Genomic DNA, 20936 nt, shown 5'->3' on the forward strand with positions numbered 1-20936 from the left:
ATGTCACATTGCTCTGCAACGCATGTGGCTGTTCATTTTACAAAAACACATGGCATCTGCAATGCTCTCATAGTTACATAGTTATGGGGTTGAAAAAAGACATACGTCCATCGAGTTCAACCAGAGAACAAAGTACAACACCAGCCTGCTCCCTCACATATCCCTGTTGATCCAGAGGAAGGCGAAAAACCCTTACAAGGCATGGTCCAATTAGACCCAAAAGGGAAAAAAAATCCTTACTGACTCCAGATGGCAATCAGATAAACATCACTGGGCATTACCTAGTAATTGTAGCCATGGATGTCTTTCAATGCAAGGAAAGTATCTAAACCCCTCTCTCGGTTGCAGTGCTGACCCCATTCAACTATTGTAAGTGAGGCAGTATTACATTACCCATAAAATGCATTCAGAAGTAACGCACTTCTGCATGCATTTTATGTGTAATGTAGTACCTCCTCACATACTATAGTTGAATGGGGTCAGTACTGCAACCCAAGAGCATTGCCATGTGTTTTTGTCGGAAGTATTCCCATCAGATATTACTGTCTATGTATCAATGCGTCTGATGTTCCTGCATATCGCACTTTGACAGACATTGCTGAAATTAGCTCAGCAACCTATGCCAAGGCCCTCAAACAACAATAATGATAATATAATAATAATAATATTAATATTAATAATAAGAATAAGAATAACAAGCCAAATACATGATTATTATTATTTATTTTTTTTTAATAGTGTCTCAAGTGGATTTTACTGTTGTTTGTCCTCCTATGCAAAATTTAGGCAGCGTATACAATTACAGTGGTTTGCAAAAGTATTCGGCCCCCTTGAAGTTTTCCACATTTTGTCATATTACTGCCACAAACATGAATCAATTGTATTGGAATTCCACGTGAAAGACCAATACAAAGTGGTGTACACGTGTGAAGTGGAACAAAAATCATACATGATTCCAAACATGTTTTACAAATAAATAACTGCAAAGTGGTGTGTGCATAATTATTCGTCCCCCTTTGATCTGAGTGCAGTCAGTTTCCTATAGACATTGCCTGATGAGTGCTAATGACTAAATAGAGTGCACCTGTGTGTAATCTAATGTATAGATACAGCTGCTCTGTGAGGGCCTCAGAGGTTGTCTAAGAGAATATTGGGACTGGGAGCAACAACACCATGAAGTCCAAAGAACACACAAGACAGATCAGGGATCAAGTTATTAAGAAATTTAAAGCAGGCTTAGGCTACAAAGAGATTTCCAAAGCCTTGAACATCCCACAGAGCACTGTTCAAGCGATCATTCAGAAATGGAAGGAGTATGGCACAACTGTACACCTACCAAGACAAGGCCATCCACCTAAACTCACAGGCCGTACAAGGAGAGCGCTGATCAGAAATGCAGTCAAGAGGCCCATGGTGACTCTGGATGAGCTGCAGAGATCTACAACTCAGGTGGGAGACTCTGTCCATAGGACAACTATTAGTCATGTACTGTACAAAGTTGGCCTTTATGGAAGAGTGGCAAGAAGAAAGGCATTGTTAACAGAAAGCTTAAGAAGTCCCATTTGCAGTTTGCCGCAAGCCATGTGTGGGACACAGCAACCATGTGGAAGAAGGTGCTCTGGTCAGATGAGACCAAAATGGAACTTTTTGGCCAAAATGCAAAACGCTATGTGTGGCAGAAAACTAACACTGCACATCACTCTGAACACACCATCCCCACTGTCAAATATGGTGGTGGCAGCATCATGCTCGGGGGGTGCATCTCTTCAGCAGGGACAGGGAAGCTGGTCAGAGTTGATGGGAAGATGGATGGAGCCAAATACATGGCAAACTTGGAAGAAAACCTCTTGGAGACTGCAGAAGACTTGAGACTGGGGCGGAGGTTCACCTTCCAGCAGGACAATGACCCTAAACATACAGCCAGGGCAACAATGGAATGGTTTAAAACAAAACGTTTCCATGTGTTAGAATAGCCCAGTCAAAGTCCAGATATAAATCCAATCAAGAATCTGTGGCAAGATCTGAAAACTGCTGTTCACAAACACTGTCCATCTAATCTGACTGAGCTGAAGCTGTTTTGCAAAGAAGAATGGGCAAGGATTTCAGTCTCTAGATGTGCAAAGCTGGCAGAGACATACCCTAAAAGACTGGCAGCTGTAATTGCAGCAAAAGGTGGTTCTACAAAGTATTGACTCAGGGGGCCGAATAATTACGCACACCCCACTTTGCAGTTATTTATTTGTAAAAAATGTTTGGAATGATGTATGATTTTTGATCCACTTCTCACATGTACACCACTTTGTATTGGTCTTTCACGTGGAATTCCAATAAAATTGATGCATGTTTGTGGCAGTAATGTGACAAAATGTGGAAACCGGCAAGGGGGCCGAATACTTTTGCAACCCACTGTATATTTGTAAAGCAGCCTTGTCAAGCTTCTATTGCTGATATACGGTAACTAAGTTGCTGGGACTGTAAAGGTCTACATTAAAGTGACTATAAAGCCTAAAATAAACATGGCATGGACCGCATTCTCTTAAAAAGTAATGACTTCATGGGGGAGGGTTTGGTTTAGCTCACCCTTTCAGACCCCGTGTGTGCAGACTTCTGTTGCTTAGCCCCGCCCCTTTACACACACGGACGGAACGTACGTAGCGTGTCTCTGTAACAAAAAAAGTCATAACTTTTTAAGAGAATATGGTACATGCTGTGTTTATTTTAGGCTTTATAGTCACTTTAATATAGACCTTTGACAGAGAATTTCTTTCATTGGAACATAGGGACAGCAGTCTAGGCTTGAGAGCTTTTATACTTTGCATACTTTACAAAGGGATTTCTACTCCTGTTGCTGGATATCAAAATATGACTGTGCAAAAATGAGAGTGCTTAACTGATTGAAATCTATGTCGTTTGGGGCCTGTTATCTGTGCCAGGGCATAGTTTTCAATTAGCCCGCCGCACGTTCCCACCACTACTGCTGACTGCATCTTCCGTTGCTGCAGCCATAGCCGGCCTTTTACCTGAGCGACCTGAGCAGTCGCTCAGGGCGCTGGCTTCCAAGGGGGTGTTAAGGGGTTATGCTGCCACCTAGTGGCAGCTCAGATATTATCACAGGAAATGTTTATTAGATGTCATCACAGGAAGTACTACGTTGTTGTAACCTCTGCTTCTTACAAGACTAGCAGCATGAATAAAGCAGCTCTGAGTTGATTTGCAATCTGCACCTTCTCTGCATTAATTCTCTGAACTAACAGAAACATGGTGTCAGAAGCCTAAAACACACACACCATCCAATCATCCAGCTGAAAAAGAAACCTTCAGTATACAGAATAGAATTCAGTATTCAAGCAACCATGTATGCAAACACAATACCTCCACCATCTGAGATGAAGATGTCTGGTGACCTGGCTAACAACTGGGAAACTTTCAAAGCTGAATTTCAGGACTTTATGTTAGCTTCCGGACTGCATGAGAAACCGGCAGAGGTACAGGCAGCCACTTTGAGGCATGTAATGGGAAGTGAGTGCAGACACATCTATCGTTTTAATCTTAATTTGAATGAGGAACAGCAAAAGAGTGCTACTGCTATCTTGGATGCCTTGGAGGGGCATTTTAAGCCAACAAAAAATGTCATCTTTGAGCGCTTTGTTTTTGGATCCCTCAAGCAGGAAGAAGGTGAGACAATTGACTTTTTTGTAACTAGATTAAGGGAGAAAGCAGCCACATGTGATTATGGACAGTTAAAAGATGACTTGATCAGAGACAGGCTGGTGTTAGGTATTGCTGATGAAAACGCACGCCGTCGCTTGTTAAGAGAAAGGACACTTACTCTGGCATCTGCCATAGATATTTGCCGAGCTGCAGAGCAAACAGACTTGCGAATTAAAGTGCTGACGCAGGCCAGAGTGGATGACAGTATTAATGCTACAGTTTCCCAAAAGCCAGTGCCTAAAAGCAACTCAAAGCCAAGCACAGCACGATATCCTAACTACCCCAGAATCCCTGAAAAGTGCAAGTATTGTGGCAGCACACACAACCAGGGGAGATCCTAATGCCCAGATTTTGGCAAAAATTGCCGACTTTGCGGAACCCCCAACCACTTTGCAACAGTTTGCCTAAAAGCAAAACGAGACCAGCGTCAGCTGCATACAGTAGATGATCAAGCTGAGCTTGAACAGGAGGCAGATGATGAAGATAATGGCCAGATATACACCGCTAGTGCTATGGGGTCACCCAGCTCCCGAGGGAAAAAGTGGTTTGTAAACCTTCAGCTCCACGGCAACCGACAGCGTTGCCAGCTTGACTCAGGAGCAACATGTAACGTTATGAACCTGCAGGATAAACGCAAGATAGCTCCCAAGGTAAGACTGAAGCCTAGCCAGACGAGAATGAAGCTGTATTCAGGTGAGGTGATAAAGTCATTGGGCCTTTTTCAGACTGAATGCTTCATAAAAGGTCTCTGCCACAAACTGGAATTTGAAATAGTCAAAGCAGACCAGAACCCACTCCTATCAGGTTTAACATGTGAACGTTTGGGTCAGATGCACATTACTATTCCAGATGAACTCCACAATATGGAAAGTCATACCACAGGGGTGCTAACAGAAAAACAGCTTACCAGCACATACCAGGATGTGTTCAATAGTCCAATAGAGTCTCTACCTGGGGAAGTGCACTTTGACCTAGATCGAACTGTCACACCAGTACAATGCTCTCCACGCAATGTTCCAGTTGCACTTAGGGAAGCCGTCAAAGCCCAGCTGGACAAACACATACAGGAAGGGAACCTAGCCTCAGTGACTGAACCCACAGACTGGATAAGTAACATGGTTATAGTCAAAAAAGCTGACAAAATTAGAATCTGCATTGATCCAAGGGCATTGAATAAAGCGCTGAAAAGGTCCCACTATATAATGCTGACACTTGAGGATGTCCTTTATAAACTGCCCAAAACCCACATTTTCTCCTTGGTGGATGCCCGGGATGCATTTCTACAAATCAAATTGGACACAAAGAGCAGCTTTCTGACCACCTTCTGCACACCTTGGGGCCGAATGCGCTGGCTCAAACTATCCTTTGGTGTGTCGGTAACCCCAGAGGTGTATCAAAGAAAACAGCATGAACTACTAGCCGGCCTGTGAGGTGTGGAGCCAATTGCAGATGATATACTAATAGTGGGTTGTGGAGACTCACTAGAGGAGGCCACTCGTGACCATGATGCTAACATGATTGCTCTTATGAACCGCTGCAGAGAAGTGAAGCTTAGACTGAGCATCAAGAAGCTACATTTTAAACTACATGAAGTTCGCTTTCACGGTCACAGTCTATCAGCAGGGGGGTTGAAGCCAGATCCTGAGAAGGTAAGGGCAATAAAAGACATGCCTGCTCCAACCGATTCCAAGGGAGTACAAAGGTTTATCGGATTTGTCACCTACCTGTCAAAATTCATGCCCCGTCTCTCGGAGGTTTGTGAGCTTTTGCGCAGGCTTATGGATAAAGACACACTATGGCACTGGCTGCCAAAGCACCAGGAAGCAGTTGATGAAATCAAGCGACTAGTCTCCACAGTGCCAGTACTAAGATACTATGACATTAGCAAGCCAATTACAGTTCAAAGTGACTCCAGTCAGAATGGCCTCGGATGCTGCCTATTGCAGGATGGACAACCTGTAGCATTTGCTTCCAGGGCTCTCACTCCAACCGAGCAGAATTATGCTCAGATCGAGAAAAAATGCCTAAGCATTGTGTTTGCTTGCCACCGTTTCCATAGCTACTTGTACGGTCGGGAAAAGATCACTGTTGAAACCGATCACAAACCACTAGTCGCAATATTCAACAAACCTTTGCTTAGCGCTCCAAAACGACTTCAAAGCATGTTACTCTCGCTTCAATATTATGCTCTAGCGGTAACCTACAAACCAGGCCCATATATGTATGTAAGTGACACTCTGAGCAGAGCCACACAGATGCACCTCATGTTCAGCATTCAGTCTGCAGCTTGCACAGTGAAGAACTTGACATAGAGTGCATAAACCAGGCTGACTATTTAAATGTCACGCATCAGCGTCTGTCACAGATCAGAGAGTCCACCGAGCAAGATGAAAACCTCAAGATCCTTAAATCAGTTGTGCTCAATGGATGGCCAGACACAAGGGCAGAGACACCTATTGCTATCAGAGAGTATTGGGCCTACCGGGAGGAAATAAGCCTACAGGATGGAGTGTTCTTCAAGGGGCAACGTATTATCATCCCAAAACAACTACGTGCAGAGATGCTACGACGCATTCATTGGAGCCACATTGGTGGTGAGGCATGCTTCAGACAGGCTCGAGAAACACTGTTTTGGCCGAATATGCATGGGGAGATTAAAGACTATATAGGGCAGTGCACTGTATACAACGAATATGCACACGAACAACAAAAAGAGACTATGATGTCACATCCCCTCCCTACACGGCCATGGCAAATTTTGAGCATGGACATATTCAACTACGCTGGCAAGGATTTTCTGCTGATTGTTGACCACTATTCAGACTTTTGGGAAATAGAACTATTGCCAGACCTGTCAGCAGGCACAACCATTTAGGGCCCTTTTCCACCTGCAGTCGCTAGCGTTCACGCTGAACGCTAACGATTGCTGAATCGCAAAACTGGCGATTCCCCGACGTTTTGCGGCCGCGATTTTGCTATGCTATGCACTGCATAGCAAAATCGCGGCAGATATCGCTCCGCCGCGCGTTCGCGTTCGGGTAAAAAACGAATCGCGGTAGTGGAAATGACCTACCGCGATTCCTATGTTAAAAAGCAAACCGTAGCGATTGTAAAATCGCTAGCGGTTTGCGACTTTGCGATTCAGCCAGCGTAAACGCGCTGGTGGAAAAGGGCCCTAAAAGATGTAAGGCTCAACTTGCCAGGTATGGCCAACCTGACCGAGTTGTAACAGACAATGGTCCTCAATTTGCTTGTGCTATGTTCGCCAGGTTCGCTCAGGAATGGGGTTTTGAGCATGTTACATCGTCTCCAATGTACCCTAAAGCTAATGGCAAAGCAGAATCGGCAGTGAAGATTGTCAAAAACCTGTGCAGGCGAGCAAAACGTGCAGGGGATGACCCATGGAAGTCAATCTTACTTTGGAGAAATACACCGACAGCTGGCATGGACACTAGCCCTGCACAACGTCTAAAGGCCCGCAGGCTGAAAACTCCTCTCCCAGTGACTGATGCACTGCTGGAGCCATGTGTTGCTGTACAGGTACTCAGAAAGTTGCAGTACAAAAGACAAGTGGCAAGACATACCTATGATAAAACGGCCAGGGACCTTCCTGCACTAAATGTGGGACAAAACATAAGAATGAAGCCTCTTCCAGGTGACAGGACCAGACTATGGAGATTAGGAACTTGTCTCCAACAAACAGCTCCTTGCTCTTATCTGGTTGAGGTGGAGGGTACACTGTACAGGCGCAACCGAGTGGACCTCAGACCAGCAGAGTCTAGTCCTACTAAGCTTACAGGAACAGAGCCCAGTGAAATGCCAAGACCAGAAATGCCAATGGAGGCCACAGAGGAGGCAACAGTGGAAGTTCAGCCGGAACGTTTGCCTAAAACTAACAGCACGTTGGCCTCTCAGTCTGGGGGCACACCTGAGATCCCACGCTACACACGCAGCGGCAGGCGAATCCAGCCACCAACAAGACTTGACTTCTAAATAGTTGTAAGCAGTCATGTTTAGCTAAGGTTGTGCATTTACATACTGCATATGCATATTAGTAAGTACAGTGGACTAAATAACCTTACTATTTGAATGCTTGAAAGTTTGTTTTAAAGTATGTTATATATATATATATATAGTTAGAAAAGGGGGATGTTAAGGGGTTATGCTGCCACCTAGTGGCAGCCCAGATATTATCACAGGAAATGTTTATTAGATGTCATCACAGAAAGAACGTCGTTGTTGTAACCTCTTTGCTTCTTACAAGACTAGCAGCATGAATAAAGCAGCTCTGAGTTGATTTGCAATCTGCACCTTCTCTGCATTACTGAACTAACAGAAATAGGGGGCACCTAGAGCTGGCTATCTAATGAAGGGAGGGCACCTACTCCTCGCTACCTATACTGAGGGAACCAACACCTGGCTACCTATACTGGATGCAGTGATGCCTGGCTACCTATGGGGGGAGACCTACACCTGACTTCCTATACTGGGGGCACCTATGCTTAGCTACCTATATTGAGGGCACCTACACATGAGATCCTATACCTGGCTACCTACCTATACTGAGTCTGAGGGCATTTTTTTTGGAGGAGGGGGGGGGGAGGGATGACGCACTGCAGCTATGACTTGTGGTGAAAATTGTTGGTGCTCTGCTATCATTCCAAATTGGGAGGGGTGGGGGCGTCTAACTGTCCCACCGATAGTTTTTTATTAATATTCCTGAAAGTTTCTAGCCTTCATTCTTAAATGTATTCAGGATAATGCACTCTTTCCATCCATTTTGTGGTTATTAGTATTTTTCTATTATACATATGTGATGTGTCACGGAGATCAGAGCGTTTGGTGTGATGTGTCACAACTTCAAAAAGGTTGGGAACCACTGTCCTAGGAGGTAACTCAGGAGAAAAGTTAAATTGCATATAGGCGGGCTTGTGTGTGTGTGTGTGTGTGTGTGTGTACATGCGAAGAGGATGAAGGGGGGCACCAAAATCAGGTTTTTCTCAGGGCGCTGTGAAACCTAGGGCTGGCCCTGGCTGACAGCAGAGCTCTGTGCGTCAGTTAGGAGATGATTTAATTGGCTCCTGACCCCATGATAACTGTGGGCCAATCTCATTGGCTCACATTGATGACAAGGTCAGGAACCAAGTGGCGAGATCGGCGGGTTCGTGTGGTTTGACGTCGGTGAGCCCCATTTTTTGTACCAGCAGTCTTTGGTCTTTAAGGGGCCAGAGGCTGCTGGTACTAAATTGGTTAACTTACTTGATCCCAGCAAATTATAAATGTATGATTTAGCCACAGGGCACACATCACCAAGGGCGTAGTAACAAATCAATAGCACTCACAGCAAAACCTGCCCTCCTCTTGCTATGTTTTATCCTTCTCCACCATCCCCTCCTTGCCCCAGTGGCAACCCCGGGATTGGATAAGAAATGCCACAATCATAACCTTGCAAGTGTGGCCGCCATAACCTTCGTCTATTTCCATTAATGGTAATACCCCAAATTTGCCCCATTTCCAAAAATTTCAGCAACCCACTAGCTAAATCTCTACTGCACATGTGCAATCAGCCAAATACACGTTCTAGAAGTGCCATGAGTAACAGAACACCTTCTCTACTCTCCTAATTTGTAACTGCTGGTAGCTACACAGAAAAAGCAATATGAACTACAATAAAGATCTGGCTTTGAGTTCTCTCTTTGTCCACTGTCTAATATAAGAGCATTGACTTGCCTCACTGTTGCTTTTGCATTTATCAAATAAATAATGGTAATTATTACCATACCTTACTTTTCTTTACCTTAATCAGAGCAAGCTCATCCACCAGGCTACCTAGGCAGGAACTTGGGGCTCAGTGGGCATCAAGAGGTCCACTTGTCACCTTCTTTAACCTCTCTCCACGTCAGCATGCCAAAAGGACCAAACAGGTCCCCTAAATCTACTACCTTGCCTAGGACCCCATTACATCTTAATCCATCTCTGACCTTAACACATATATTTTCTAGGCCAGAGCTAATGCTTTTCTCAACACTAGAATACCATGAACTCTATACAGTATATGCCAGCACACCCAAACATTACACTAAAAATGTCAGGTACTTTTAATACAAGTTCTGAGTCTGTGGATCAAAAAACACAGACAAGCCTTAGTGATAAGTTTGAGATGTCTTTTGGTTTTAATGCATCACGTTTGTATGATGGGTTAGCTACCCCAAGTGAGCCTTTGCCCATGCAGTTACTTTTTGCCTGTCTTTTAATGCTACTTAAGCTAAGTACACACATGCCGCTTGGCAGAGATTGGGTCTTAATCCCTCAGGCCACAATTCATAGCCAATTCTGTACAAACATGTCGCAAGCCACCAGGCTAGTGAGCTGTTCTGTTTTATGGAGTGAGAGGGGTGAGGATGGAGAACAATGGTGTGAGGCAGCATTCTGCTGAAATGATCTGCCATGATGGATCTCTCGCTAATGCATTAGAAAGGGTTGGGGGGGGGGGGGGGTGTAGTACATTCACAAGATTCTGGGCAGAGGCAGTCTTTAGCAGCACGTCAGCAATGCTTAATCTAATGTGTGTACTTGCCTATTCTTATTGCCCATTCTCCAGCCTGTGTGTGAATAACAGGTCCGGGTTCTACTTAATCCCAGATAACCGTGTAGGATACATTACAATCCTTTCCTATAATTACCAATAGCTCACAGCATGTTCCTCTTGGCTAAAGGTGGTATCCCTCCAAAAGGGGTGGCTAGTATCATGAATTAATTGCTATTATATTACTGTGACATTACTAAAAGCAACACTGAAGCGAGCTGTAAAAAATACTCACCCATTTAGAGGGAAACTCTGGATCTCATAGAGCCTTCCCAGTCCTCTTCCCATGTCCTCATTCCACCACTGTCCCCCCAATAATTTGACCTGCAGGTCAAATAAGCCTTCGGCCCTCTTCAGGCAGGCTTTGGAAGTACTTGTTTACCCAAGTACTTCCCTTCCCAACATGAGCGTACACATACAACACACAATGGAGTCTAAGCTTGCGCATATGAAGAACGGATGTGCCAGTCTTCGGAAACACTCGGGAATGGGCATGCTTCCAATGCATTCCAAGGAGCCCCATCAGCGCCAGCTTTGAATAGGAGACATCAGTGGAACAAGGTAACGGAGAAGGCGAGTATCTAACTTTTTTTTTTTTACAGCTCAGGTTTGCTTTATGTAAGAACACTAGTTTTATTAATAATGGTAAGAAGTGATAGAGTAGGTAAAATATGTGTGATAAAGTATGTCTTAACTTTTATTTAATTTGATCTGTCGCAGGTCACGCCAGGATCCACATGTGCTGTGTTTGGCTTAGGTGGCATAGGCTTGTCTGTGATAATCGGGTGTAAAGTTGCTGGAGCCGCTCGAATCATTGCAATTGATATAAACACTGATAAATTTGCCAAAGCGATAGAATTAGGTGCTACTGAGTGTATCAACCCAAAGGACTGTGAGGAGCCCATCCATGAGTTGCTGGCAAAGACAACTGAAGGAGGAGTTCACTATAGCTTTGAATGCATTGGAAATCCTGATGTCATGGTCAGTGATGCTAGACTTTAATAATGGTTATTTCTTCAAACAGTTTCATTTCTCAATGGTTACCCTGATCCAGAAAAATTCATGAAACCTTTCTGTCATTGTTTATATGGGCAATGCGTAGGGATGAATGGTGTCACTCGTATCACCCTATCACACAAATTTGTTACGTGGCTTTATTCAGCCATCTGTCATTTTAAACAGTAGAATTCCTTTATAGTGAACTCCAAGCAAAGTAGTTTATTAGTAGTTTATTATATCAGAAATTGTCATACTCAAGCACATAAAGTATACTATAGCACTTTATCTTAATTAAGCCAATAATTACAGTCATTTTTTATCTCAGGTGCTTCAGCAAGCGAGCACAGACAGCCTATAAGCAAAATCAAAAAGCACTGTGCTCAATATGTAGGGTATACTGCAGGTATAGAGAAAGCTACTAAGAGTTTCCTGTACTGCCAGAAGATCACCCCAGTCAATACTTAAATAAATAAGGCAGAGTTTCACTAGAAGGGATGATACTACTATTAAAACTCAAATACTTTGGTCACATTATAAGAAAACCAGATTTAGAGAAATTATTGATGCTTGGAAAGTACTTATAGTCATGAAGAGTCAGAGGAGACTGAATGAGGAGGAGGTGTCAAAAACCTGAGTGGTTTTTGCCTTTTTCATGATTGCTAACTCAGTAAAGGACCAGCCTTTAAAACGTTGCTATCATATAAATCCGGCATAGTGGGGTCTGAACCCTCTATAACAGTAATTATAGATTGACGGTATACCTTGAAATGAATCAGAGCACTCAGTATATGATTTTATATAAAAAATTGTATTTGCTTATCATACAGCATATATACAAAATATGAACATTTCCAAGTAGTGTTTGCTTCTAACAGTACTCCATCTCATCAAGGCTTTATAGCCAAGCAATCTTTAATCTTCTAAGCACATTCAAAAAAGAATATAACAGTTGTGTTATGTAGAATAAGATCAGAAGTAGTCTCATCTGTATCAATAGCTGTGTATATAGTAGCTGTGTAAAACTTGTAGTAATCTTCTTAAAGAAATAGCATAAAAAATAGCTTCTAAAAAAACTTCTTGCCAACATCTTAACAGAACTTAATGCTGAAAAATTAATAAAATAAATCACCAAAATATTAAGCATATTACTACTTCTCTGTCATCTCTTCAGCATTTAGAACCACGTGTGGGAAGGTAGCTTCTGCCTCGTGTGTCTTCTTAGGAGATTGGTAGGCTAGTGCAAACTATGAGCATTCAGCTCCTACTTTTATAGTTATTGGATGCAATATGGTTGCCTAATCTGGAATTTCCCTAAATCCCAGGTTCTGATTGGCTGAAACTTCTGTGCATCAAATGCTATATTTGTTTTGAATACTGTAAATAGTTGACATTTAAAATAACCATAACATTTTTGTTTATAAATTCCTTAATTACCTTATCTTGTGAGAATTAACATCATTTGGAATGTTTGTACATTCTGACATTTGATATCAGGTCATATTTGACGCAGTTAATTAAAAATGGATGTCACCAGCCTTCTTGTCTGCTGGTTGACTTATTTGCCCAAGACATTAGGACTTTCAAACATTAAACAATGTCATGTATGATGCATTCCTGATAATGTGTCCTTCTGCTAATTAGTTTGGAATGTGTCTGTCCTTTTCCAAAAATAAAATTGGCCAGGTTGACCCAGTAAAAAGTCTACAGCAATTAGATGCTTATTGAAGTACACAGGGCTTCCTCCAATATACTTATTTAAATATAAAGCTTATTATATAATTGCACATTAAAATATAATAATATAAAATCCTGTTCTATAAATTTGTCTCTTAGAAGTAAATACATTTAATATTTTCCACCGGCAGAGGTCACCATTTAATCATGTTTAAATAGTTGGGAAAACCCCTTCTTTTTGTTTTATACTTTTCATATTTTGACTTTCTCTGGCTGGGAAATGTTATCTTTTCTTGCTGGCTGTAACGGCCTTGTAACAAGTACATGTCAACAATCTTCTATCTTACAAGTTAAAATAATCTTTTAAAAGTTTTACTTTCTCTAACTATCACTGACAGAATCCAGCATTAAAAGTAATTCAAAGTAATAGATTCTATTATGTGTAATTATAGGTTTAACAATAATTATTTCTTTCTTTAGAAGGGCTGCATTGATTATTCATATTTATATGTAATAACTGAGCAATATACATATATGATTGCTGCAGTAATGTGATTTTTAAATTAGCTTTTTTTTCAGTCTTCACACAGTACACGTATCTATAACCTTGACATTTGAAAGATGCTTGTAACATAAAAATGTTTTAGCTTTTGTAACTAAAATAATATAATAAGCTTCACTGCCTGGAATGTGCTGAAATGTCCCAGAGCAATATTTTAAAGAAGTACTCTAACTTTACAGTTCTTTACAGTACAGTCAATAGACACAGAACCAAAATAGAAGATAAATGATACATTGAAATCATTTTGATTAAAATGTATAAATAATAATTGGACGATATCAAGAGGACAACTCTATATAAGCAAAAGATCACCTATGTATCTTCCACACAATACAATTTTCCCCACAAAGAGGACGCAAAGAAAAGCTAGATGCTTGCATTTCTGGCCCCTGGTAAAGCCTACTGTTGCAATGTAGGGTTCCTCTTCAATGTCTGACCCCACTCCCAGACTATTGCATTTGGACTGGTCATGAGCAAGTAATGCCCATTGAAGCCCAGTAGTACAAAGTAGGGCATGGCTTTTCTCCTCTGCACATGAGGACTTTGTTCTACTGGGCATGTCCAGATCTTACTTGCACATCACCAGTCTGGATGTGTTCATCCACGGCCAGGACCACAACTACAAAAAAAACTATTTACAAAGCTTTTGTCAAATAGGTTTAGAGGGAGTCGGGACCCTGAACTGGTACAATGAGCTGCAGGAGGATCTGGGAATTGATCATGAAGCAGGTGGTTTTGGTGCTCAGCTATAACAGTAATGCTATAGTGTGCGGGGCGCATAAGGGGAATTGGGGGTTCTGATGATCGCCACAACTCAGACGGGGAATAGTATTTAACACCGCTAGGGATTTGAGCGGCAGCAGGGTGAGCCATCATTTGGTTTACCCTGCGCCCAGCTCGCCGGCAATGCAGTGTGAGACAGTTGGATACGTATACATCCATCGGGTCATCCAGAGAAGTATCTAACTTAATTTTTTTTTCTCCCTTCAAGCTCCCTTCAACTTCTTTATCTATATGGCCTGGCCTATATAGGTTTAATTTGTGGTTTTGATACTCAGCTATGATTAAGGATCAGTGTGGACTGAAGCATTTCAGCTGTTGCTGAATTTCTGTATGTCTTGATTTAATAAAGGGCCTGGTTTTATGTGAAAAATACTGTGTGGATCGACTGATGACAGATTAATCTATATTGGGACTGGCTGGCCTGAGATCCTGCATGGCTTCATGCTATTGGAACTTGTGGTTAAGTGGTGCTTTTCCCATACTCCAAACATTGTTTTAAGAAGACAAAATTGTACTTTACAAAGCCAAGATAACAGCATAACATAACTGATTTATACTGACAATAATAATACATACTTCAAGTTCAGAGATCAGCACAGAGTGGAGTTAGATGTTATACCCAATTAGTGATGGGCTCATGGGTAGAAAACTAGCCGAATCCCGTGATTCTAATGAGGCTTAATTGCCTCAGGTGTGTGCATGGGGGACAGGGGGTTAATTACCCAGATGCCCGGACACTTCTGTGCATATCAAACGCTTGCACGCGTCCAATGGGATGCGTTCCACAACTCAATTCCATGTACTTCCTCCTTCCGGCCGAAGGAGGAAGTGCGCGGTATTGAGTGGTGGAACGCATCCCAGTGGACGCGTGCAAGCGTTTGATACGCAGAGAAGCGCCCGGACATCTGGGTAATTAACCCCCTGTCCTCCATGTACACACCTGAGGCAATTAAGCCTCATTAGAATCACGGATTCGGCTAGTTTTCTACCCATGAGCCCCCATCACTGTACCCAATCATCACTAGAGATAGATAAATCAGAACAGAACACCAGCTACTTTTTGATGGGTTCTCCTATTTTTTATTGCTCCTGTCTTAAATAACACCCCATTACATTTCCCTATGCAACAACAGATTGCCTATTTGTTTACTAACTCATGCCAAAGTAAAATAATTCTTACAATATTTTGAAGAAAGCATTATATCTCGAGCGCTGTAATCACAGCGCAGGAGATTTGGGCGCGCACTGAGTAACTTCCGCCCTCAGAAGACGGAGCAGAAGTTACATTTTAAAACACTATAATTCGGCCTCCAACAATAGCTGGAAGCTGAATTATATAATTACCCACTATCCACGTGGACCTAGAGGGGGAATAGTATTTAGCGTCACGGGGACTTGTGCAGCAGCAGGATAAGCCATACCGGCTGTATCCTGCACCCAAGTCTCCCGGCGGCGATTACATATGTACGCATTATATCTTATTTATAGAGTACCCAAGCTGAAGCTCAGGTACAAAATGAGATACTTACCTTAAGAGAGAGAAGCCTCAGGATCCTATTTAGGCTTCCCACCCTGCTGTGATGTCCCCCATTGCTGAGCGTGACTCTCCAGAAGAATAGCAACAAGGCATTGTCGCTAATCTTATCGAGGCTGTGCAGCTCCTCTTCCTATAGCGTGGCAGGGCACTAGCCACGCGAGCCTGCCCGCATATGCGAAGTAAGCCATAGCTGCGGGCTCCGTGCTACTGTGCAAGAGCGAGCGAGCAAGCGGGCGAGCCAGCGAGCGAGCAGGCTCGCGCGGCTACTGCGTGGCCACGTTATAGGAAGAGGAGCTTTGCGGCCCCAATGTGGAGGGGGCCGCGCTCAGCAAGGGAGGATGCTGGAATAGGGAGGAAAGCTTCGATAGGATTCTGAGGCTTCCTTCTCTAAAGGTAACTATCTTTTTTTTTATTTCAAGCTTCGGTCCGGTGTTACTTTAAATATGTGGTGTGATGTTGCTAGGATTGCATCACCACACTCAGTTTTTGTTTGGTAATTGCACATTTTACAGCTGAATCCAATATAATATGGATGTAAAAAGACAATATTTAATATGTTGCTTTCTCATATTCTTGTTACATATTTAGATGTCTGCATTTCTGTCTTCCTATCCTGGCTCGGGTGTTACAGTCATTATTGGAGCAGCTCCTTTGCTCTCACAACTCCCACTTAATCCATTACTGCTTCTAGGTGGCCGTACTTTAAAGGGGGCTATATTTGGAGGTAGGTTCAGACCAAGGTAATCACCAAGCAGTACAATAACGCTTACAAAATGTCTTTAAATATGTTGTTCCTTTCAAACCTTTATGTTTTGGGCTTAGGGGTTAGGAGTTAAAATATTGGTAGGTGTGGCAACAACAGAGATTACACAGGCACTGTGGTATGTTCATAACTAAAATATAAGAAGACATTATATAGCTATACATACCCCTACATATTACTTAAAAAATAGCCATTTCCAAACTATCATTTTCTATGTATTTGGACAGCAGCAAATTTCCAATCTCCTATCCATCTACCTACTGCAGTACAAAGCGGTGGAGCCTCACTCTCCAATATAGAATAAAGAGAAGGCACACCACGGGTTAGCAATCTTGCTGTATTGAAGTGTGTCAAACAGTGCGCAACTAATTTTGGGTGGTGTATGTCAAAAAAAGGGTGTGCGGAAATGTGGGCACCCAGAAATCTGTCAGATCCCACAAATTCTGTCAAAGATCGATGCGGCAGCATGGCCACCTAGTCGTAGTTTTGATCGATTTCCAGCCTAAATTAAATAGAAGCGATCAATATGGCATGCTGGAAAGATTTTGCTTGAAAGCACTTGGTTGGATCCATAATGGCAGTGGCAATCGATTTCTGATGACCAACAAACGGACCTCTGGCCGGTCTCCTCTCATATGTAATGAATACCTCATGGACCTGGGGTGAGTGTGCAGTGTAATGAGTGCGAAGTACTGGTGTGCAGTGTAATGTGGCCACACACACTACAATCAAAAGAATGTATAGTAAAATCAAATAAACATTTTTTTTTTTTAAGCAAGAAATCAGATCGAATTTACCATTTTTTAAAATCTTAGTGGATTTGGAATGACTGATTTTTTTTTATATGTATATATAGTACAGACCAAATGTTTGGACACACCTTCTCATTCAAACAGTTTACTTTATTTTCATGACTATGAACATTGTAGATTCACACTGAAGGCATCCAAACTATGAATTAACACATGTGGAAGTATAGTACATAACCAAAAAGTGTGAAACAACTCAAAATATGTCTGATTCTAGGTTTTTCAAAGTAGCCACCTTTTGCTTGGATTACTGCTTTGCACACTCTTGGCATTCTCTTGATGAGCTTCAAGAGGTAGTCACCTAAAATGGTCCTCCAACAGTCTTGAAGGAGTTCCCAGAGATGCTTAGCACTTGTTGGCCCTTTTGCCTTTATTCTGCAGTCCAGCTCACCCCAAACCATCTCGATTGGGTTCAGGTCTGGTGACTGTGGAGGCCAGGTCATCTGGCGCAGCACCCCATCACTCTCCTTCCTGGTCAAATAGCCCTTACACAGCCTGGAGGTGTGTTTGGGGTCATTGTCCTGTTGAAAAATAAATGATGGTCCAACTAAGCGCAAACCGGATGGAATAGCATGCCGCTGCAAGATGCTGTGGTTGCCATGCTGGTTCAGTATGCCTTCAATTTTGAATAAATCCTCAACTGTGTCACCAGCAAAGCACCTCCACACCTCCTCCTCTATGCTTCATGGTGGGAACCAGGCATGTAGAGTCCATCCGTTCACCTTTTCTGCGTCGCACCAAGACACGTTGGTTGAAACCAAAGATCTCAAATTTGGACTCATCAGACCAAAGCACAGATTTCCACTGGTCTAATGTCCATTCCTTGTGTTCTTTAGCCCAAACAAGTCTCTTCTGCTTGTTGCCTGTCCTTAGCAGTGGTTTCCTAGCAGATATTCTACCATGAAAGCCTGATTCACACAGTCTCTTAACAGTTGTTCTAGACATGTGTCTGCTGCTAGAACTCTGTGTGGCATTGACCTGGTCTCTAATCTGAACTGCTGTTAACCTGCGATTTCTGAGGCTGGTGACTTGGATTAACTTATCCTCCGCAGCAGAGGTGACTTTTGGTCTTCGTTTCCTGGGGTGGTCTGCATGTGAGCCAGTTTCTTTGTAGCGTTTGATGGTTTTTGAGACTGCACTTGGGGACACTTTCAAAGCTTTCCCAATTTTTTGGACTGACTGACCTTCATTTCTTAAAGTAATGATGACCACTCATTTTTCTTTACTTAGCTGCTTTTTTCTTGCCATAATACAAATTCTAACAGTCTATTCATTAGGACTATCAGCTGTGTATCCACCTGACTTCTCCACAACGCAACTGATGGTTCCAACCCCATTTATTAGGCAAGAAATCCCATTTATTAAACCTGACAGGGCACACCTGTGAAGTGAAAACCATTTCAGGTGACTACTTCTTGAAGCTCATCAAGAGAATGCCAAGAGTGTGCAAAGCAGTAATCAAAGCAAAAGGTGGCTACTTTGAAGAACCTAGAATATGACATATTTTCAGTTGTTTCACACTTTTTGGTTATGTACTATACTTCCACATGTGTTAATTCATAGTTTGGATGCCTTCAGTGTGAATCTACAATGTTCATAGTCATGAAAATAAAGAAAACTCCCTGAATTAGAAGGTGTGTCCAAACTTTTGGTCTGTACTATATATATACATTTTTCTAAAAATTGAATTGTGTGTCTGCGCCAATTTCTTTAAAGATCTAAGCCATTTTGGGGGGATTTTTCAATCATTTTTTCATAATTGGAGAAAAACTGGAGAAATAATCAAACACAGGTTTGTGATACATTGGTCAGATTATTTTTTTATGTTTTTATATTTTTATGTCATAATCAATATAAACAAAAAGGTTGTAATGGTGTGAGACCAGTGACCACCTTTAGTGTAAGGAAGGTCAGATCTTCAGTCTGTATTTTGTGTCACTACTGCACAACATAACTGGCAATAGACTGCGCTATAATTTTTCCACTGAGCTAAAGGTCATTTGATTGATTCGCTGTTTGTGTGTACCTTTAAAATGTCTTCATAAATGAGTTGGTTGTTACAGTAATCTACACTTTAGACCACATCTTTAGACCAAATCAGCCTATAGGAGACTTTTAGTTTCAAATGATTAGGCCATAGGGTCACTAAAAGAGACTTCCAGGTTGCCTCTTTTTTAATTACATTTTCAATGATGTTATTTGCTTGTTCAAAATCACTTTGAAAGGTTACCATCCATGAATAGGTTGTTACTATCTTTGAGCTTGAATCTTTCAAAAGATGTTCCTATATATTTTACTGTATTAATAATGATAATCATCTCTTTCCGGGCAAAAGCGAATAATTTTTATCTTTCAAAGATAAAGCATTATCAATCAATTTGTTAAGCCTCATAGAAAGGCTGGACTGTTTTTGGCTGAGACAGTCGATGAGGGCCTTCTTGACTTAGAATACAGTATAGCATGTGTGCAGGTGTCCCCTGACGTCTGCCAAAGTCACTTAATGATCTAACATGCCAGATATTTAAGTGGCAATTGTTGGGCATGTCCTTTGTTCTTCTCCTTACCTGCCTGCAGAAGCCGCTTCATCATTCCCTACACCATTGTCCAGAGTGCCCTCATCCCTTCTTCAAGTACAAAGATTGTGTCACTTGACATTGGGGTATTTTTTATCTAGTTTCAGACATTTGGGCACAGTAAATGTAGATAGTAATTTATGTTATTTATTTAGTTATAATCATGTAACTTATTTTGTAACATCTTATGTTCAATTTACCTTTAGGTTTTAGAGGCAAGGATGATGTTTCTCAACTTGCGTCAGATTTGATCTCAGAAAAGTTCAAAGTAGATGGTTTGATATCTCACAAACTGTCTTTTGATGAAATAAACAAAGGATTTGATCTTCTGCGTAAAGGCGAAAGGTATGGCTCAATCACTGGAGATAAAAAAATTGCTGGCAAAGTCAAAAATGCTGCCAGTGCTCACCACATACGATCAGCCCTCTATTTATTAGAAAGAACGTCTCAGTGCAGGTGCTGATATGTTAATACAATTGCACATCCACTAACTCATTCACCTGGTAACAATTCTCATTTTGATCTGATATGACTAAGGAGGTTTGGAAATATTTGATACATAATAGAAGACAATTTTAAAAATTATTTAAGGCTGGTGCACACTGCAAGAGCTTTTTCTAAGCGCCTGAGATTTTAAAAAACTCTTACTAATGTAATGCTATGGGTGTGATCTCACTGGAGCGGTGGTATTTTATAAAAATCCCCCATAGCATTGCATTACCAAGAGTTTTTCAAATTAATTGTGTTTAACAGTGTGAATCAGGTCTAAGTCTGGGGTTGCATCCACCAAGCCTTTGTAATTAGGGTTGAGCTGTAATTTTTGTTAAAATAATTTTTGCATTCACATTTTTTTCTCACTTTCAAATTATAATGCCTTGTATGAAAATATAATGGACTTTCCAAACCATAATCTTTTTTTACGGAAACATAAAACTTTCC

At 41.8% G+C, this 20936-nt stretch overlaps 1 protein-coding gene across 1 annotated transcript in view; it reads left to right on the plus strand.

The window, feature by feature from the left end:
* The window catches only part of LOC137547356 (alcohol dehydrogenase 1-like), a 37868-nt gene that overhangs the window by 14019 nt on the left and 2913 nt on the right, over window positions 1-20936 (plus strand). The window contains exons 6-8 of the mRNA XM_068270875.1: window positions 11018-11278; window positions 16441-16576; window positions 20204-20342. Of these exons, the coding sequence (XP_068126976.1) occupies window positions 11018-11278; window positions 16441-16576; window positions 20204-20342 (536 nt within the window). The remainder of the gene's footprint in view (window positions 1-11017; window positions 11279-16440; window positions 16577-20203; window positions 20343-20936) is intronic.

This window comes from Hyperolius riggenbachi, chromosome 1 (genome assembly GCF_040937935.1).
Source record: "Hyperolius riggenbachi isolate aHypRig1 chromosome 1, aHypRig1.pri, whole genome shotgun sequence".
In the NCBI taxonomy this organism is placed as follows: Eukaryota; Metazoa; Chordata; class Amphibia; order Anura; family Hyperoliidae; genus Hyperolius; species Hyperolius riggenbachi.